This window comes from Choloepus didactylus, chromosome 1 (assembly GCF_015220235.1).
Source record: "Choloepus didactylus isolate mChoDid1 chromosome 1, mChoDid1.pri, whole genome shotgun sequence".
Classification (NCBI taxonomy): Eukaryota; Metazoa; Chordata; class Mammalia; order Pilosa; family Megalonychidae; genus Choloepus; species Choloepus didactylus.
This window is the reverse complement of record NC_051307.1, coordinates 3336766-3359094: the sequence shown is the minus strand read 5'-3', so window position 1 is coordinate 3359094 and position 22329 is coordinate 3336766. Positions and strand designations below refer to the sequence as shown.

At 40.7% G+C, this 22329-nt stretch overlaps 1 protein-coding gene across 3 annotated transcripts in view; it reads right to left on the bottom strand.

Annotated features, from left to right (window-relative positions):
• The window catches only part of LOC119529975 (heat shock transcription factor 2 binding protein), a 152450-nt gene that overhangs the window by 32548 nt on the left and 97573 nt on the right, over positions 1 to 22329 (bottom strand). For all 3 annotated transcript variants that reach the window (XM_037830925.1, XM_037830915.1, XM_037830936.1), the window contains exon 8: positions 10176 to 10279. In XM_037830925.1, the coding sequence (XP_037686853.1) occupies positions 10176 to 10279 (104 nt within the window). The remainder of the gene's footprint in view (positions 1 to 10175; positions 10280 to 22329) is intronic.

Below are 22329 nucleotides of genomic sequence, written 5' to 3'. Positions count from 1 at the left end.
TTCTGGCCACACGGGCTGCCCTGGGCCCTGGGCGAGAGGCCACACACACATGGCAGCACTATCATTAACTTTCAATTCTCTTGTGTGCTCTTCCAAATCACACCCCCTTCCCTATCCAATCAGGGGTAACCACCCTCCTGAATGTTGTGTTTATCATTCCTGTACTTTTTAGTTTCATCCTGTGTATCTCTATCATTGGGTATACTTTTCAGCGTTGCTTTATATTAACTGTATAAAAATTGGATCGTCCTATGTGTGTTCTTCTGTGGTTTTCTTCGTTCACTCAACTTTGTTTCCTAGATTCATCCCGTTGTTGTGTGGGGCTGTCATTCCTTCACTTTCACTACTGTGAAACCTCAGTGTATAAATTTACCACAATTAATTTTCCAATCTATTGTAGATGGACATGTGGATTGTGTCAAGTTTTCTGTTATTATAAAGTGTCTTAAAATCCATTCTTATACATGTGTCCTGATATACACATGTAAGAATTTCTGAGTCATGCCTCAGAGAATATAGTAGATACTTTCAATTTTACTAGGTAACCCTGGTCATTTTCCTAAGCGCTTTCACCAATTTCCACTCTCTCAACAGCGTCTAAGTATTCTAGCTTTTTTTTCATCCTCATCAATACTTATTATTGCCAGTTTTTAACATTTTTGTCCATCTGATGTGTGTAAAATGGCATCTTGTACTACTGAGAAGTATCTTTTCTTATGTCATTCGAGTTTCCTCTTGTGGGTAATGCCTAGTCATGTAGTTTCATAAGGAGACTCTTTTTTAATAATTTATAGGACAGAGTTTTTTCCCCTTGGTATTCTTGATACCAATCTTTTGTCAGTTATTTTGTTTTAAATATCTTCTTCCAGTTGGTGACTTTATTTGGGGTGCTTTTTGATGAATATAAAATCCTACCTTTAATGTAATCGAATGTCACCATCCTTTCTTCTGTGGTTTGTATTTTGTTATATTTTAACCTTCCTTATGCTGAGAGAAGAAAAATATTCACCTATATTACCATCTAAGACTTCATATTTTTTCTGTCACATTTAAGTTCTTAATCTACCTGGATTTAACTTTCGCATATGTTGCGTGAGCTAGAATACAATTTTATTTTTTTTCTTACGCTGTGTGAGTTAAGAACCTAATTTCATTTTCCCCAATATGCGTAAACAATTGTCCATCATTCTGTTCTCTAATGTGCAGAAACAACTGTCACAAATTATGTTTCCATATATGCATGAGTCAATTTTGTCCCATTGTCAATGTATCTATATCATCACATAATTCCATTGTTTTAATAATTCTTGGTACGTCTTAGTTAATTCTGGCACTTTGTCCTTTCCTATAACTTTAAGCATCAAATACTTTTTGTACTTGTGGTTATTAATTTCTACACAAGGGACTTTACTAATTCTCTTTTTGTTGCTGATTTCCAGCTTCATTGTATTGTGGTCAAAGAAGATATTCTCTATTATGCTTAATCTGTGAGAATTCCCTAAAGCCTTGGTTAAAGTCAAAGAATCCTCCATAAAGGCCTTGCATTTTTCTTTCAATGACTGGAAACCTTACCAAGCAAGCCTCATTTTAAACTAAATTCTTCGTTGTAGGTGTTTTGGACCACTCAAATTCCTGAAATTTGTTGAGACTTGCTTTATAGCCCAGAAAACGGTCACTTTTTGTAAATGTTCCATACGTGCCTGAAACAAACATATATTCTGTAGTTGAATCAGAGTTCTATGCATCAACTAGGTCAAGATGATTAATTTTGTTTTTCAAATCATTTATATCCTTATTGATTCTTTGGCTTTTTTCATCTATCAATTATTGAATGAGATATGTTCAAACCTTTCCTGATCACTGGGATTTGTGAATTTCTTCTTATACTTTGTCAGTTTTTGTTTCATTTATTTTGAGACTATGCTGGTAGGTATACAGATAAGTCCAAATCATTACCTTCTCCTGGTGAGATGAGAATCTGCCTGGGACATTTTCGTTTTACTCTCAAGTTCTGTGTATCCTTGTATTTTAGAGATGGATGGCCTATCAACAATACAGTTAGGTGTGTGATTTAAATCCAGTTTGATAACCTTGTTTTTTAACAGGATAACACAGTCCATTTACACTTACTGTAACTGCATTTTAAAAAATTACTTCCATCTGATATTTTTATTTCTTTTTTCTATCTTTTCTTGCTGTCTTTTGAATTACTTTTCACATTTCATTTATCCTGCACTGTTACATACTCTATTTTTATTATCTCCATGCTAACCTAGAAATTTTACCTGCACGCATCTTATCAAAGTCCAAAATTAATTGTTATCTCTACCCTCCTCTTGAAACTGTCCAGGACAGCAAAACACAGTGCACGTGACACCCTCCTGGTATTCTAATGCCGCTGCTTTGCCTTCTGCTTGTTTTGTCTTAAGCGGTCGCTGTCTACTCACACTGAGCATGGCTCCCGCTCTCTGACCGTCCTTCTTACCTGCATCTCATTCCTCCCACCTGAGACCACCCTCCACCTGGAGTATACCCTTTAGAGTCTCCTGATGGGGAGCTTCACTGGCCGATGGACTCTCAGACTGTGTCTGCCTGAAAATATCTCTATTCACTCTTGTTCCTGAAACGTATTTGGAGGGGGGCTGTGCAGTATTTGGGGCCAACGTTCCTTTTCTCTCGCGGCCTTGAGGTGCTCCGTGGCTGCTGTTAGGGGACAGCTATCAGCCTCAGTGCCACTACTCTGCCAGCATGCACCTCTGCTGCCCACCCATCTCTAACACCTGTCCTGTATGGGAGTTCTGCAGTTTACTTTATGTGTCTGGGCTCTCCTCGTTTATCCTGCTTAGAATAGGCGGGCTTCTCAAAGGAGGGATCGGTTTCTTTCGTCAGTTTGGGAAACACCTCATCCACCATCTCTTTAAATGCTGCTTCTGCCCTCATCACTCTCTCCCTTGTTCCAGAACGCTGATTAATGGACATGCTAAATTCTTAGTCTTTTCCTTCCATGTCTTTTGCATCACATATTTTTCATCTCATTGACTCTCTGTGCTTCATTCTGGATAATTTCTCGATCTGTCAATCAAGTTAATTATCTCTTCAACTGTGTATAATCTGCTGTTAAAAACTGCCCACATAAATTTTTAATTGTAACCATTATATTGTTCATTTTCAGAAATACTTGATTCTTTTTCAGATCTTACCTTGTATTTTTATAATCTCTTACTTTTTACACTCATATTTTAATCCCTTCTTTATTTCTTTAAACATGTTAAAACACTTAATTTCTACTGGAGTGATAATTCTTATATCTGAAATCTTCTGCAGGTCTTATGTTACAAGTCTGTTATTTCTGTTGGCTTTCATCAATGACATTTCCCTATGCTTTCTGTTTTTAATTTGTGAGCTCAGGTTTTTGGCGCTTTACTGTAAGAATTCCTCAAAGTCTTGGTTGAAGCCAAAGAATCCTCCAGAAAGAATTTGAATTTTTTCCTAAATGGCTAGAAACTCTACCAACCAAGGATCATTTTAAACTAAATTCTTGGCTAGAGATATTTTGGACCACTCAGGTAGTTAGAATCAAGGCATAAACTTGCATAAAAACCATCTGTGGTTATTAATTCTCAGAAGAGATTTTCCCCCTACTACTCTCGGTGCCAAAGGTCAAAGCTGGCAACTTTCCTCAGTCCCAAGGGTTGGAGGAGTGTCCTTAGTTGACCCTCATTCTCTTGAGAGTCCACTATTAGACCTCACACCTTGGGGACCTGGGGCTTGTCTTCTGTCCCCCACTCCCTGTGAGGCCCTGAAACTGAAGGTCAAGTTGACAGATGCCTTCAAAGCAAGAGCCAGCTCAGTTCTCTTGGTTTTTGTGCTCTGGATGTAATTCCTTTTTTCAATAGCTCAGAGGAGCATTTTAACAAGGTGTTCATTACACTCTCACCCCAGCATTTTGACTGTTTCCAGTCAGGGGCTGGTCAGGGGTCTGTTCCCCATCCCCTCACCCCTCTTCATGGCCTGCTAGGACGGACTGCGTAAGGACCCGTGGGAGTCCACTCAAGTGCTCTGAGCAAAAGATGACAGCAGCGCAAGCCCGGGTGGTGGTGGGAGACGGTGAGAAGTGATGGAAAGTAGAGCCACCGGGATTTCCCAACAGACAGGATGGAAGTATGAGAGAAAAAAGGGTAAAGAATCGCTCTAAGGGTTTTAAAGGCTTGGGAAATTAGAAAAAGAGCCGCCATCAGCTGAGACTGGGAAGGCTGCAGGTAGAGTGTGGTGTGGGGGGCGATTAGTAGTTTAGTCTGAATATGGGTGAATAGCCATAAGATATCCATATGGAGATGTCAACTAGATGGCTGGAAACACGGGCCTGGAGTTCGGAACAAAGGTTTACACTGGAGAAATAAATGACATTTTGCAGTACCTGGACCAGCCAAATAATGGGCTTACACACCTGTGCCAGTTTGGATGTATCATGTCCCCCAAAATGCTATTATCTTTCATGCAATCTTGTGTGGGCAGGCATATCAGTGTTGATTACATTGTAATTCTTTGATGGAGTGTTTCCATGGAGATGTGACCCACCCAACTGTAGGTGATAACTCTGATTAGATAATTTCCAAGGAGGCATGGTCCCACCCATTCAGCATGAGCCTTGATTAGTTTACTGGAGCACTATATAAGCTCAGACAGAAGGAGCAAGCTTGCTACAGCCAAGAGGGACACTGAAGAATGCACAGGAGCTGAGAGAGAAACTGCAGTTTACAGAGACATTTTGGAGATGGACTTTGAAAGCAGAGAAGCGAATAGAGGACAAATGCCCCAAGAGCAACTGAGAGTGACATTTTGGAGAGAAGCTGCAGCCTAGAGAGGAACGTCCTGGGAGAAAGCCTTTTTGAAACCAGAACTCCGGAGCAGATGCCAGCCATGTGCCTTCCCAGCTAACAGAGGTTTTTCAGACACCATTGGCCATCCTCCAGTGAAGGTACCCGATTGTTGATGCGTTACCTTGGACACTTTATGGCCTTAAGACTGTAACTGTGTAACCAAATAAACCCCCTTTATAAAAGCCGATCCATTTCTGGGGTTTTGCAAAAAAGGCAGTCAGTATTAACAAACTGGAACAATGCCTATTCAACATTGTAAACATGAGTAAGACATGCAGCACCACTGTTAAAACATGATCGTAATGCTAGTTTGCATCAACAGCAATATAACATGTGATCCCCACCCCAATGTCATGCCAACACTCCATCCCCATCAGCTGTTCACTGGCGTTCTTTGTCAGTCTCACGGCTTCCGAGGGATGCGCCAGCTTACTCATTCACAACCAGAGGGGCAAAAGGCACACTGAGGTCAGGATGAAACAACCACATGCCAAGGTTAAAGTGGAGCCAGTCCACCCTAATGAAGAGCACTGTCTCTCAGGGGTGTCAGGAACTCAAATGAGACGCATATAGTTTTTTCGCTATGCAGGAGTCCAGAGCTAAGGAGGCCGTAGGGAATACACAGTCAAAAGCCCCGGCTGCCGCTGTTTCAGGACCTGCCTTGGAAGCCACACACGGCTGGGCCTGATGGGAAGCAGGGGCTTCGGGTCACCAAGACCCAAGGCGCCTGCCCCGAGAGGCCCTCCCTGCTCGGGAGGCTTGTGGAGGGTGAGTGCATGGGATCTGCAGCCAGTCTGTCTGGGTTTCTAACCCCACCTCTCCCACCCAGGGAAAGTTACTTCACCTCTATGTGCCTTGGTTTCTTCAACTATAAAATAGAAAAGATTGCAACATTTACCTTATAGGAATACTGAGAAAAGTCCATCTGCAAATGTCTGTAAAGCACTTACAGCAGTGACTAGCTTGTTAAAGAGTGCAGATGACCTCATTCAATTCTTCTCTCCCTCCCACCACCCCACAACTGGCATCCTGCTCGCACATGACCCAACATGACAACCGACCTCAGTAAGTTATGCTAGAGGTCAAGTGCAAGCCCTACCACTGATTCCACGGGTCTCCTAGTTCAAATTCTCAAGAGAAATAAAAAGCTGTTTGGTCAAGTATCCCACCCTGGGGACAGGGGGTTATTACAACATAGCCTGAAGCCTGCCCTTATTTGCAGAAAGTCCAGGATGTCACCTGACTTGTAGCTACCAAGTCGGCCTGCCACAGTTCCAGGAGTGCGGGGCCAGGCTCGAGACGCCTGCATCGGAGCAAAGAACTTTATTACACACAGCAGCAGCCGCAGCCCAAGTACGGGCATTTGTGCTGATTCATCAAGACCCAGTTCCCAAAGGGCTACGGACACCAGTGGGCTGCCTTACAGGGGCACTAAATAGTAATGTAGCTTATAACGGGTGACAGTGTGATTGTGAAAGCCTTGTGGGTCGCACTCCTTTTATCCAGTGTATGGATGGATGAGTACAAAAATGGGGACAAAAATTAAATGAAAACTAGGGTGGCAGGGATGATTTGGGTGTTCTTTTTTACTTTTATTTTTTATTCCTATTTTTACTTTTTCTGGTATAAGGAAAATGTTCAAAAAATAGATTGGGGTGATGAATACACAACTATATGATGGTACTGTGAACAGCTGATTGTACACCATGGATAACTGTATGATGTATGAATATATCTCAAAAAAACTGAATTAAAAAAAAAAAGGCAGCTGGGGAAAAAGGCAGTCAGTGTCCTGCTCGGAAAATGTGCAGGAAACTCATGAGACCCCTGACTCCCAAGAGGATCCAAATAAGTGAAGAAGCACCCTGTGTTCATGGAAGACTCAATATTGTTAAAACGTCAACTCTCCCCTAACTAAACTGCCAACTGAAAAGAATCACAATAAAAATCCCAACAGGCTTTTTTTTTTTTTTTTTGGTAGAAATTGACAAGCTGATTCTCAATTTCGTAAGGAAGTGCAAAGGACTGAGAAATAGCCAAAACAAATTTGAAAAAGAAGAATAAGGTTGGAGACAGACACTACCTGACTTTAAGATTATGACGATATCAAGACTTATTATAAAGTGTGTATTGGCATGATACAAAAATGGAACAGGGGCACAAAGAATCCAGAACTAAACCCCCCATAGAAGGCCAACTGATTTTCAACAAAGGTATAAAGGCAATTCCATGGAGAAAGGAGAGTCTCCAACAAATGTGCTCAATCAGTTGGATAGCTTTATGTAAAAAAAGTAAGCGTGGTTCACACCTGTCCACACACACTGCTATTAATCAAAATGGACCACAGACCTCCTAAAAGCAAATGCAAAACCTTAAAACTTTTAGAAGAAAACATATTATAAAATCTTTGTGACCTGGAGTTAGGTAAAGATTTCTATACTAAAGCACAGTGCATAAAGGAAAAATAATGATAAATTAAACATCAACAAAATTAAGAACTCCTGTTCTTCAAGAGACACTCAAGAAAATGAAAAGAAAAGCCACAGACTGGGAGAAAATATTTGCAAACCACTATCTGACAAAGGATTTGTATCCAGAATATATAAAGAACTCTTAAAACTCAATAATAAGAAAACAGACAACCCAATTTTTAAAATGGGCAAAAGATTTGAACAGACACTTCATCAAAGAAGATATACAGATGGCAAATAAGTATGCCCATGAAAAGATTCTCAACATCATAAGTCATAACAGAAATGCAAATTAAAACCACAATGAGGTACCATAACGCCCCTACTGGAACAAAACGACCTTCCCAAGTGCTGGCAACAACATGCAACCAATCAACACGCAGCTACTGGCGACGGGATGCACTTGTCCATGCAAAGATGTGCATGAATGTTCACAGCTGCTTTAGCTGTAAGAACCAAATCGTGGAAACAACCCAAATGCCCCTCAACAGCTATGTGGCATATCTACAAAAAGGAGTACTAGTTCACAATAAAAAGGAATAACTATTGATACACACAACAATATGGATAGGTTTCAAAAAATCATGCTGAGTGAAAGGTGCTGGGCAAAAAAAGAACACAAAATGTTTGATTCCATTTGCAAGAAATTGTAGAAAATGAAACCCAGCTGTGGTGTGGAAAGGAGGCCAGTGATTGTCCAAGAGAGAGGCTGGGAGGCACGGGTGGGGAAGGACCCAAGGGGCAGGAGGCACCTTATGGGGGTGCAGGGCATGTGCACACTCTTGATCATGGTGATGCTTTCACAGGTGTGGATTTATGGCAATGCTTATCAAACTGTTTACTTTAAATACTTGTGCTTTACTGCATGTCAATTATACCATACTGAAGCTGTTAACAAAAATAAGAATCTGCTACTGTGCTGGTTTGTATATTTTGTCCCCCAGGAAAAGCCATATTCTTTGATGCAATCTTTTGAGGGACATAGACGTATTAGTGTTGATTAAGTTCGAACCTATTGATTGAGTGTTTCCATGGAGATGTGACACAATCAACTGTGGGTAAGACCTTTGATTGGATAATTTCCATGGAGGTGCTACTCCACCCATTCAGGGTGGGTCTTAATTGAATCACTGGAGTCGTATAAAAGTGTGCACAGAAAGAAGGAGGTGCTAGAGCTAAGAGAGGATAAAACACCCCAAGAGAAGCTGAAGCTGAGAGACACATTTTGAAGATGGCTGTTGGAAGCCAACACTGACATTTTGGAGAAAGCCTTTTTGAAGCCAGAACTTGAAGCAAACGCCAACCACCTGCCTTCCCAGTTAACAAAGGCTTTCCAGACACCATTGGCCATCCTTCAGTGAAGATACCCGATTGCTGATGCCTTACCTTGGACACTTTATGGCCTTAACACCATAACTGTGTAACCAAATAAACCCCCTTTATAAAATTCAATCCATTTCTGGCAGCATTAGCAAACCGCATCAACTAGCAAATGGGACTGAAGCTCAAAAAGAGTAAGTTGAATTAAGAAAATATAACAAAAGTCACATTTTTTAGCATTTTTGAGCAAGACGTGTACCTACTAAATATATATTGCTAAAAATTACAATAACATATTGGGACAAAGTTTTAGGTGAAATTGGTGTTAAGGGTGAGTAGGAAGGGTGAAGAAGCAGTAAAAGGTAGCTTTTTATTTCAAAGAAAATACACATATAAAACCATCACACACAGTGCAGTATCTCTCAGATTTTTTTTACATAAATTCTTTAACAATGGGGCTTTTCCTTTACCTTATAGTCAAAGCTGCATATACCCACACACTGTGCTGTCCTCGGAGGAGGGGACAGATCAAAGCCATTTACAGTCTGTCTCTGATCACTTATCACTGATCACAGGACCACCCCTAAACTGTAACTAAATTGAAAGCAATACTTCAGAAACAAAACCAGAAATACCCTTCAGCACACCATGGGGTTTTCTATAACTTGCAACCATTGTCTTAAAAGGAATTATATCATCTTTGGAGGCTCAATTCTAATTTCTAAATCTTTAAGATGTATTTCAGCTACAGAGCACAGGCAACCCTGCGTCAAGCAAGTCCACTGGCACCATTTTTCCCACAGCAGGTGCTCACTTCATGTCTCTGTGTCACATTTTGGTAACTATCACATTTCAAACTTTTTTCATTATTATTATTTCTGTGATGGTGATCTGTGATCTGCAACGTTACCTGTGTAACTTGTTTGGTGTGTCATGAACCGCACCCATATAGGGTGGCACCCTTAATCAATAAATGCTGTGTGTTCTGACTGCTCCATGGACTAGCCGTTCCCTATCTCTCTCCCTCCCCTTGGGCCTCCCTATTCCCTGAGCCACAACAATTCTGAAATTTGGCCAATTAATAACCCTACAGGGGCCTCTAAATGTTCAAATCAAATGAAGAGTCCATCAATGTGGCAAACTTCATTGTTGTCTTATTTTAAGAAACAGCCATAGCCACCCCAACCTTTGGCAGCCATCAACACCAAGGCCAGACCCTCCACCAGCAAAGAGATCATGACTCACTGAAGGCTCAGGTGACAGCCAGCAGTTTTTAGCAATAAAGTTACTCTTTAATTCAGGTGTGTGTGTACACTGATTTTTTAGACTCAGTGCTAGTGCACATTTAATAGCCTACAGTGTGGTGTAAACGTTACTTTGATATGCCCGGGAAACCACAAACCTTGTGCACCTCATGCAACCTGCTTTATCGCAGTGGTCTGGAACCAAGCCCCCCTGTGCCAGGTGCATGAGCTGTGGCTGTGCAGGCGACCCCCCTCCTTACCACCAAGCAGCCACCACAGCAGGGGGATGAATCCTGGGCTCTCGCTGATGTACTTCAGGCCTTTCAAATTGATGCTCACGTTGTACAGGGACATCAGCATCAGCCTGAAATGCAGAAGGACGTGGTGAGGTGTCAGCCCCTCCACACTGCACTGCACCTAAAGGCCGCTCCTGGCTGGCAGGACCTTAGCAAACAGAGGAGATGCCTTATGTGTCAGGTGTCCAGTCCTACAGTGTAGATGACAGAGCAGTAAAAAAAGGAAACTCTAGCAGTAATTTCATGTAATCCCACCATTTATAGGCTCCCATAATCAAGGACAAGGGTGCAGAGAAGGCCCTGCAGGAACCTCAAAAACCATTTTTATTAATTCATCTTTCTTATTTTATTACCAATTCTGCATACATATACAAGTAGCCCTTGATCCATAAGGGTACTCTACTCTAAAAGTTCAATTCAGCTGTATAAAAGCTAATCATATCTTTTTATTAAGTGAACATTATACGTAACATCTGGGTAACAGGTCAGACCACGCAAGCCTGTTTAATCCACAGAACAAGTGACGACGAGCACAACAGCACTGACCATCTCAATATGCATCCTGAGTCAGAGAGGATTCTACAAGCTGTCTTGGGCACTAAATTATAACCGGCAATAAGGGTTCCAACGAAAATTGGAAACTAAAGGACTTTGGTTTCTGACAATATTACAGAATACAGAAAGCCCAAAACCTTCACACAGCAGAGCAATAAAAAAGCCTTGACAAATATTTTTTCAAAACCCTTGAAAGCATGAAGGAGCTTGCAAGAAATGAAGGAAAAACATCTCTGACCAGGAATGAAGTGAGGGCACATACTCAGGGAGGTGAGTGCTACAGACAGTAGATTCCGGGTGGCCTGGAGCTTCCAGTTTAGTGGCTTGCTGCAGGGAGGCAGGAGGAAAGGGCTCAGGCAGGGACTCGGATCGCATACCCTGCACAGGGCTAGGAAAGAGTGAACTTGGAAAACCATCAAGGAATCTTGTCTGTCTCAAGCTTGGCCCAAAAGTCCACAAGCCAGTAATCTTAATATAAAGTAAATCCAGGAAAGTGGCCCCCCAGCTTCCTGGTCAAAGTGAACACACATACTCTCTTACAGAAAAGAACTTTCTTCAAAGAATTCCCACAAATACAGTACTAACCAATGTGAGTTCACCATGTAAACCAGGAAACACATGAAAAAACAAGACCTTATACATAACACTCAGCACAAGAGCCAGAACCAAAACACTTTCTTACAATATAATCATCAATTATAGACCAAAAAATGAGGATGCTCAATAGGTGTAAATAAGTTAAAAAAAAAGAAAAGAAATTAAAAATGATCAAGAAGCTAATGAGTATTATAAATGAACAGGCAATTTAAAAAACTATTAAAACTTAAAAAATGAAGACTATAATAATTGAAACATAAAACTCAAAAGGAAAAGAAAATACTAAGCAGAAAACAGAGCTAAAGAAAATATAGAAAATATAGCAGAGATGGAATGGGATGAAAAAGCATGCGAGAGGTAAGAAAACAAGGAGGCTAAAGTGGGAACGTTCAGCCTTCTAACCAGAGCTCCATAAAGAAAGGACAGAGAGAGAAGGGTGGAGGGAAGATGGCGGGGCAGGGAGCTCCACGAACCCGGCCTTCCCCAGAATAGCTGTTAGACAGGCAGGAGCTGTTGGAATCTGCTCTTTTGGAACTCTGGACTCCAGCAGAACTCTGTAAAGCATCTGGAGAGGAGAGGGAGGCAGAGGCTGGTAAATCACGGTGAAGACCAGTACAAGCTCTCTCCACAGCACGGTTACCACCATCCAGCTCCTGCTCTCGCTGCAGGCAGCACAGGGTCCAGCCCCTGGCTAGCTTGCTGGTGCCAGAAGAGACATAAAAATCCACTTCCCAAGATCTGGGGAGGGCTTAGGGCCAATTGCTGACTGCGGCCTTTGGGTAGCGACTTTGGATGGTTGGGAGCCTGGCTCTGCAGGCGGCCCTTGCTCCAACCCGCCCCAGACAAAGCAGAGGAGACAAACTGACGGTACGTGTCCTCAGAACTGCGGGGGACAGTGAGGGCTGCATTTGCTGGACAGGGGCAGAGTCAAGACAGTGCAGCTTTGGGGAGCCCTGGGAGGAGCTCCTGGCGCCCTTCCTGACTCCTCCCTCATCCCTTTCCTGGGCAGTGTGGAGACAGCGAGCACTTCCTCTGTGGTCCCTGGCATTGTTCCAGCTGGGAAAGACTGACTTGGGAGACTCCTCTCCAGCACGTCCCCCTCCCAGGCAAAAGCAGCCTGAGCCAAGGAAAGCTGTACAGGGAACAACTGAGGCAGGCGGCCTGGGGTACAGGCTCACCTGCTCTAAGTCCTGCAGAGGAACACCTGGGAGAGGGAAAGGCCTATCTCCTGGAAAGAGAGGGGCATTCAAATCCTGTGAAGAGGTGACTCTTAAGGCCACCAGCGAGCACAAGCCCAGGAGAAGAGGCCCAGGAGAGACAGGGAGGACTCAGCACCTTGCATTCACTTGGGCTGACCTTCCTGCTGGGGGGGCTCAGCTTTGTCAGAGAGCACGGCCACTGCAGAGCCAGTGCGAAGACTGGGGAAGGGGTTTTATGCTTTGCTTGGTTTTCTTTTTCTTTTGTTTTTTTTTTTTTGAAGACACAGATATTTTATTAATTCATCTAAAAATAACAACAATAAACCCATTACACATAAACATAACATATTTTTATGAAAAAAATGTCCACTTACAAAAGAAAAAAAAACTTTAGTGAGAAGAGTAGCATTGTTTTACACTTTTGCAAATCCTCTTTAATGAAGACTGTCGGATCTGCATATCTGCTTCTGCATTCAGTCTGTTGGGATATCTTGTTTTGATTGAAGTATATGAAGAAAATCCAGCTTCACTTAGACATGTGGTTGGAAAAGGAAAAAGTATTTGAGTAGCCTTTTCAGATAATTGTGGATTTTCTTCTTTGATACCATACCAAAACTCAACTAGTAGTAGTTCCTTCTTGCATGCTATGTATTTTTCCATCCTTTCACTTTAATTGTTGTCTTCTTGTGGAACTAACCCTATTATCCGTATTTAGTAACTCTTTTTGACCCTTGTAACAGTTTAGACTTAAAGTCTGTTTTATCTGATGTTAGTAGGCCTATCCTAGCTCTCTTTTGGTTACCACTTGCATTTGTGGTAGTTTGTTAGATGTTGAGTGCAATGTGGAATCTGAAACCATTTCAATGAATTTTTCATACTCTGTTACATTAAAACACATTGGTCTACTTTGCACTTTGAATGGATCTTTCACCCACATGTGATTTCATAATATCATGCATTGGTCATCTGAAACATTTTGGTTTGCTGACTTGTGCAGATCTTCCAGTGCTTGGTTTTCTTAACTTCAGACACCTAAGAAAATCTCTGCCATATCACTAGCTATATACAAACTCAAGAAACAGACATCTCAGGGAATAAATCCCAGAATTAACATTTTAAAATAGTAAAATGTATAGTGTGCAACAAAAGATTACAAGACAAAGAATCTGGAAATGGATGGCCCATCCAAAGGAAGAGGATCAAAATCCAGAGAAAAATCACCAATAAAGATGACCAGACTGTGGATACACTGAACAAAGATTTTTTTTTTTTTAATGATCTTCAATATGCTCAAGGAGGTGAAGGAAAAATACAGAGAATGAACTAAAGGACATCAGGAAAATAATGAATGAACAATATGAGAATTTCAGTAAAGAGACAAGTATTTTAAAAAGGAATCAAACAGAACTACTGAAGTTGAAGACCACAATAACTGAAAGGAAAAATTCCCAGGAAGGTTTTAACAGCATATTGTCCCTGGCAGAAAAATCAGTGAACTCGAAGCTAAGACAACTGAGTCAAGCTGAGGAGCAGAAAAAAAAAGAATTACAAAAAGGAAAAACAGCCTAAGAGACCTGTGGGACACCATCAAGCACACCAATGTACACATTATATGGGGGTCCCAGTAGAAGGAGAAAAACAGAAAGGGGCAGGAGGAGTATTCCAAGAAATAATGATAGAGAACTTGCCAAACCTAGCAAAAGACATGATTACACCCATCCAAAGCCCAGAGGACACCAAACAGAATGAACTTGAAGAAAAATATGCTCCTTCGCATACTGATCAAACAGTTGAACGTAAAGACCAAGGAGAGCGTTCTGAAAGCTGCGGGGAAAGCAGCGTTTTATGTACAAGGGAGTCTCAGTTTCCCGAGAAACCACGCAGGCAAGAAGGCAGCGGGCTGGAAAACTTAAGAGTGCTGAAAGGAAACATTTGCAATGAAGAGCTTTATACCCAGCAACACATTCACTGAAAGCTGAGGGAGCGATCAAGACCCTCCCAGATGAACAAGGCTGGGGGAGTCCGTCTCCACCAGAGCAGCCCCACCGGCAAGGGGAAGGGAGCTCTTCAGGCTGAAAGGAAGGGAAGCCAGAAAGTGGTTCAAACCGGCATAAAGAACTAAAGAGCTGCGGCGAAGGTAACCAGTTGGGTAATTATAAATGCCAGCACCCCTGGACTGTATTTTCTGCTGTGTAACGCCACTTCTGACTTCGTAAAACTGATAAAATGCAAATGAATAAAAAGTAATGAGAGAGAACCCAAGATGGCAGCTAGGAGAGACAGGGCAAAAAACACCTCCATGAAAAATACTAGATAAAAGCCAGAAAGTGACCCAGAACATCACTTCCAGCAATGCACCAGCCGGACAAGGTCTGCTAAATCCACAGGGACCATGCATTTGGTGAAACCGGGAGTCTGCATTCTGAAACAAGTGAGTGAGCCGGCTGAAAGTCCGGCAGCCATGCTGCGGTGTGGGGAAACCATGGGTTGGCATTTGGAGGCGGACTAGTCCTTTTAAAAAAAAAAAAAACTCGAACCAACTGCAGATACAACAGTGAGAACCATGCAGTAAAGCACGGCAGGAGCGGGCTGTCCCAACGCCTTGGTGTCTGGTGTGGAGGATAGCCCTTCCCACACATGCTGCTGATTGTCTCGAGGCTGGGGGACAGAGGGAAGCCAAAAGGAGAAAGAAAGCACGCCCCTTACAACCATCTCCCCAGCGGGCTGGGGACGCTCATGCCCGGGGCCAGACCCATAGCAGAGAGCTGCACCAAGGGTCCCAGTGTGACAAGGAGTGTTTCCCGCACACCGCGCACATGCCACAATATTGGCCATGGACAGTGGCCTTTAGGGCACCCACAGCTAATTGTCCCAGAGCTGGGAAGGCGGAGCTATGCGAAAAGGGGGAAATTAACATGCCCCATTCAACCATCTTTATGGCAGGGTGGGAATGCCCCTGCACGGTGGCCCAGGGCTTCCCTGGAGGGCTGGCACGCACTTGTGACATGGCACAACCTTCCCTCAGCAGAGGTCCTGGAAGAGCACAGCTGGGAAGGGGGATCTGCTCAGAAATCCCAGGGACCCTACGCCAATACCAAGGACTTGTGGGTCAGCAGCAGAGACAATCAGTGGTGAGACTGAGGTGAAGGCTTGGACTCTTGCAACAGCCTTAAATCTCTGGGAACACCTGGGAGGTTTGATTATTAAAGCTGCCCTGCCTCCCTAACCACTCAGACACATGCCCCACATTCAGGGCGGACAGCTCCAACAACATACCCAAACTTGGTGTACCAATTGAACCCCACAAGAGTCAGACCCCCACACACCACAAAGACAAAGTTGGGGAGAACTGACTTGAGGGGAATAGGTGACTTGTGGGTGCCATCTGCTGGTTAATTAGAGAAAGTATACGCCACCAAGCTGTAGATCTGACAAATTAGAGATTGGTATTTTTTAGACCCTGAAAGAACCCTATCAAGTAAAGCAAATGCCAAGAGGCCAAAAACAACACAAAATCTTAAAGTATACAATAAAACCAGACGATATGGAGAACCCAAACCCAAACACCCAAATCAAAAGATCAGAAGAGACACAGTACTTGGTGCAATTAATCAAAGAACTAAAGATAAACAATGAGAGCATGGCACAGGATATAAAGGACATAAAGAAGAACCTAGAAGAGCATAAAGAAGAAACTGCAAGAGTAAATAAAAAAAATATAAGATCTTATGGAAATAAAAGAAACTGTTGGCCAAATTAAAAAGACACTGGATATTCATAGTACAAGATTAGAGGAAGGTGAACAATGACTCAGCATCCTTGAGGACTAGAGAATGGAAAATGAAAGAACAAAAGAAAGAATGGGGAAAAAATAGAAAAAATCAAAATGGATCTCAGGGATATGATAGATAAAATAAAACATCCAAATTTAAGACATATTGGTGTCCCACAAGGAGAAGAGAAGGGTAAAGGTCTAGAAAGAGTTTTCAAAGAAATTGTTGGGGAAAACTTCCCAAACCTTCTACACAATATAAATACACAAAGCACAAATGCCCAGCAAACTCCAAATAGAATAAATCCAAATTAACCCACTCCAAGACATATTCTGATCAGACTTTCAAATACTGAAGAGAAGGAGCAAGTTCTGAAAGCAGCAAGAGAAAAACAATTCACCACATACAAAGTAAACAACATAAGACTAAGTTGTGACTACTCAGTGGCCACCATGGAGGCGAGAAGGCAGTGGCATGACATATTTAAAATTCTGAGAGAGAAAAATTTCCAACCAAGAATACTTTATCCAGCAAAACTCTCCTTCAAATTTGAGGGAGAGCTTAAATTTTTCACTGACAAATGCTGAGAGATTTTGCTAATAAAAGACCTGCCCTACTTCAGATACTAAAGGGAGCCCTACTGACAGAGAAATAAAGAAAGGAGAGAGAGAGATAGAGAAATTTAACAGACATATATAGAACATTACATCCCAAATCACCAGGACACACATTCTTCTCTAGTGATCATGGATCTTTCTCCAGAATAGACCATATGCTGGGACATAAAACAAGCCTCAATAAATTAAAAAAAAAAAATCGAATTTACTCAAAGCACATTCTCTGACCATAAGGGAATACAAATAGAAGTCAATAACCATCAGAGACTTAGAAAATTCACAAACACCTGGAGGGTAAAAATGAGGGGGAGATGAAAACATTCCCGGATAATGAAAAGCTGAGGGACTTCATCACCAGTAGATCAGTCCTATAAGAAATGCTAAAGGGAATTGAGCAGGCTGAAAGGAAGGGACACTAAACAATTGACTGAAACCACATGAGGAAATAAAGATTTCCAGTAAAGATCACATGGTAAATATAAATACCAATACTACTGTATTTTTTATTTGTAACTCCACTATTTACTTCCTACAGGATCTAAAATACATAAACTGTAATGATAAATCAGTGGTTTTGGACTCAATGTAAAATATGTAATTTTTGACAAGAACTACATAAAGGTGGGGGAATGGAGGAGTATAGGAACATAGTTTATGTGTCCTATTGAAGTTAAGTTGGTATCAAAGAAAAACAAGATTGTTACAGACTTAAGAGGTTGACTTTAAGCCCCATGATAAACACAAAGAAAGTATCAGAGAATATGACCATAGAAATGAAAAGTGGAGTATGGGTTACAGAGAAGTGTGGGAAGAGGCAATGGGGAGTTAGGAAATGAGTGTACGGTTTCTGTTTGGTTGAAGGGAAATTTCTAGTAATGGATGGTGGGAAGGTGATAGCATTGCAACATTCTAAACGTGATTAATCCCACTAATGGAATGCTAGGGAGGGAGTGGAATGGGAAGATTTAAGCTGTATATATGTTTCCACAAATGAAAACAAAAAAGTCTAAAAAGATAATGACAATTAAATGCCAAGGATGATCCTGGATGGGATCTGAGGATGGAGGAGAGGAGGCTCAAAGGGACACAGATGGGACATAAGAAAAAAAAAGGAAATATAGAATGTAAGCTTTGTATCAATGTTGAATTTCTTGAACTTCTTAGCTGTGCTTAATGGGATTGCATAAAAGAATGTTCTTGTTCACGGGAAATGTATATATGAATTATATTGTTTGTTCAAGGATGTGTGCAGCTTGCTCCCATATGTTCAGAAGACAGAGCAATCGATGATGGATGATGGATAGGGAGGGAGGGAAAGAAAGAAATGGTGGTGTGACAGGATGTTAAAGGTGGTGGACCAGGGTATCGGGGGAGGGAGGTCAGGGTATGCTGGAGTTCTGTGTATGGGGTTTGTATTGTTTTTGCAACTGTTTCTGTAAGTTGGAATTTATTTCAAAATAAAATTTAAAAAAAAGTAATGAAAAATTTTTGGTTTGGACTAACAAATTGTATCTTTGGTACATTCACTGTAACAAGTACAAAAAACAGGTTGGGGGACAGAGGAATATAGGAACAGTGCATATGTATGCTATCGAAGTCAAGTTGGTATCAAATCAAATAAGATTGTTATATATTTAGGATGTTAAATCTTAACTTCATGGTAACCACAAGGAAAATCTATGAAAAGTATATCCAGACAGAAATGAGATGGAACTTCATGTGGTACAATACAAAAAATTAAATAAATATGAAAGTATACATTAACAGAAGAATTGAGGTACAAAAAAGGTATAAGACTTACAAAGACTAAACAGCAAAATGACAGAAAAAAGACTTGTATCATCAGTACTAACTTTAAATATAAATGGTTAAACTCCTCAGTCAAAAGGCAGAGATTGGCAGAATGGATTAAAAAAAAAAAAAAAAAAAAAAAAAGCAGGACCCAACTATATGCTATCTGGAAGAGACTCACCTTAAATTCAAAGGCATAACTTATAATTGTGCCTGAGAGTCACCCCCAGAGAACCTCTTTTGTTGCTCAGATGTGGCCTCTCTCTAAGCCCACTCGGCAGGTGAATTCACTGCCCTTCCCCCTATGTGGGACATGACTCCCAGGGGTGTAAATATCCCGGGTAGTGCGGGACATGACTCCTGGGGATGAGCATGACCCAGCATTATAGGATTGAGAAAGCCTTCTGGACAAAAGGGGGAAGAGAAATGAAACAAAATAAAGTTTCAGTTGCTGAGATATTTCAAATGGAGTCGAGAGGTCATTCTGGAGGTTGTTCTTATGCATTATATAGATATAACTTTTTAATTTTAGAGTATTAGAATAGCCAGAAGGAAAAACCTAAAACTATTGAACTGCAACTCAGTAGCCTTGATTCTTGAAGATAATTGTATAACTATATAGCTTATAAAATGTGACTGTGTGATTGTGAAAACCTTGTGGCTCCCACTCCCTTTATCCAGTGTATGGACAGCTGAGTAGAAAAAAGGGGGACAAAAAGTAAATTAATAATAGTGGGGGGGGGTATGAGATGTTCTTTTTCACTTTTATTTTTATTTTGATTCTTATTTATATTTTTTATTTTTTGGAGTAATGAAAACATTCAAAACTGATTGTGGTGATGAATGCACAACTATAGGATTATACTGTCAACAACTGATTGTACACTTTGGATTACTGCATGGTATGTGAATATACCTCAATAAAATTGCATAAAAAATTCAAAGGCATAAGTAAGCTGAAACTGAAAGGATGGAAAAATATACACCATGTAAATAGTAAACAAAAGACAGCCATGGTAGCTAAACTAATATCAGATAAAATAGACTTAAGTCACAAACAGTTATGAGGGACAAAGATGGTCTGTATATACTGATAAAGGGGCCATTTCAATAAGAATATGTAACAATTATAAATATATATGCACCTAACAGCAGAGCCCCAAACTACATGAAGCAAATGACAGATTTGAAGGGAGAAACTGATGGTTCTACATCAATAGTAGGAGACTTTAATACGCACTTTTAATGATGAGTAGAACACGTAGTCAGAAGATCAATAAGGAAACAGAAGAGCTGAATGATACTCTACACCAGCCGGACCTACAGACATACAGAGAACTTCCCCCAAAAGCAGCAGAGCACACACTCCTCTCTGGGCACATGCATCATCTCTAGGAGAGATCATATCTTAGGTCACAAAACAAGTCTCAGTAAGTTCAAAAATACTGAAATCATACAACGTATCTTCTCCAACCACAATGGAATAAAGCGAGAAACCAATAAAAGAGGGAAAAATAGAAAATTCACAAATATGTAGAAATTAAATGACGTACTCTTAACCAATGGATTGAAGAGAAAGTCACAAGGAAAATTAGGAAATATCTTGAAGCGAATGAAAATGAAAGCACACATACCAACCCTTATGGGATGCAGCCAAGACAGTGCTGAGAGTGAAATTTACAGCTCTAAATGCTTACATTAAAAAAGAAGAAAGACTTCAAATCAGAGACCTAACCTCAAAACTGGAAGAACTAGGAAAACAGCAAACTAAACCCAAAGCGAGCAGAAGAAAGGAAATAACAAAGATTAGAGCAGATATAAATGAAATAGAGAACAAAGAAAAACAATAAAGAGAATTGACAAAACCAAAAGGTGATTCCTTGAAAAAATCAATAAAACTGACAAACTTTTAGCTAGAGTGACGAAGGAAAACCGTGAGAGGACACAAAGGACTTAAGTCAGAAATGAAAAGGGTACATTACTACCAACCCCACTGAAATAAAAAGGAGCATAAGAGGATAGTATAAACAACTGTACAGCAACAAAGTAGATAAAATGGACAAATTCTTAGAAACAAACAAACTACTTTCACCAACTCAAAAGAAATAGAAGACCTCAACAAACAAACAGCGGGTGAAGAGACTGGATCAGTCATCAAAAATTTCACAATGAAGCCCTGGACCAGATGGCTTCACAGGGTTATTTTACCAAACATTCCAAGAAGAATTAACACCAATCCTACTCAAACTCTTCCAGGAAACTGAAGAGGAGGGAACTCTCCCTGATTCACTCTATGATGCCAACATCACTCTCATCCCAAAGCCAGATAAAGATACCACAACAAAATAAAGTTGCAGACCAGTATCTCTTATGAATATAGAGGCAAAAAATCCTCAAAAAATACTAGCAAGTCAAATCCAACGGCACATTAAAATAATTATACCATGATCAAGTGGGTTTTAGCCCATGTATGCAAGAGTGGTTCAACATAAGAAAATCAATTAACGTAATACACCACAAAAACAAAATGAAGGGGAAAAAACATTGTCTCCACTGATGCAGAAAAGCCATTTGACAAAATCCAGCATTCCTTCTTGATGAAAACACTTAGAAAATGAGGAATAGAAAGAAACCTCTCCGACATGATAAAGGGCATATATGGAAAACCTACAGCTAACATCATACTCAATGGTGAAAAACTGAAAGCTTTCCTTCTAAGATATGAAACAAAACAAGGATGCCCACTGTCACCACTGATATTCAACACTATACTAGAAGTTTTAGACAGAACAATTAGGCAAGAAAAAGAAATAAAAGGCATCCAAATTGGAAAGGAAGAAGTAACACTTTTCCTATTTGCAGATGACATGATTCTATATACAGATAATCCTGAAAAATCCACAACAAAATTCTTAGAGCTAATTAATGAATTCAGCAAAGTGGTGAGGTAAAAGATCAATACCTAACAATATATAGTGTTTCTATAAAATAAGCAATAAACAACTGAAGAAGAAATCAAGCAAAAATACCATTTACAATAGCAATTAAAATAATCAAATATCTACAAATAAATCTAGCCAAGGATGTAATTGACTTGTACACAGAAAACTACAAAAATTGATAAAAGAAATCAGAGGAGACCTAAAGGGAAGAGTATTGTGTGTTCATGGATTTGAAAACTAAATATTGTTAAGATGTCAGTTCTACCCAAATCAATTTACAGATTCAATGCAATCCCAATCAAAATTCCAACAGCTTTCTTTGCAGAACTGGAAAAGCCAATCATCACATTTATATGGAAGCGTAAAGGGTCCCAAATAGCCAAAATCATCTTGAAAATGAAGAACAAAGTTGGAGGGCTCAAACTTCCCAATTTAAAACTTATTACAAAGCCACCATAATCAAAACAGCACAGTACTGACACAAGGACAGCCATATAGACCAATGGAATCAAACTGAGAACTCAGAAATCACCCCTCACGTTTATGGCCAACTGAATTTTAACAAGTGAGCAAAGACCACTTAATTGGGAAAGAACAGTCTTTTCAACAAATGGTGCAGGGAAAAGTATCTCCATCTGCAAAAG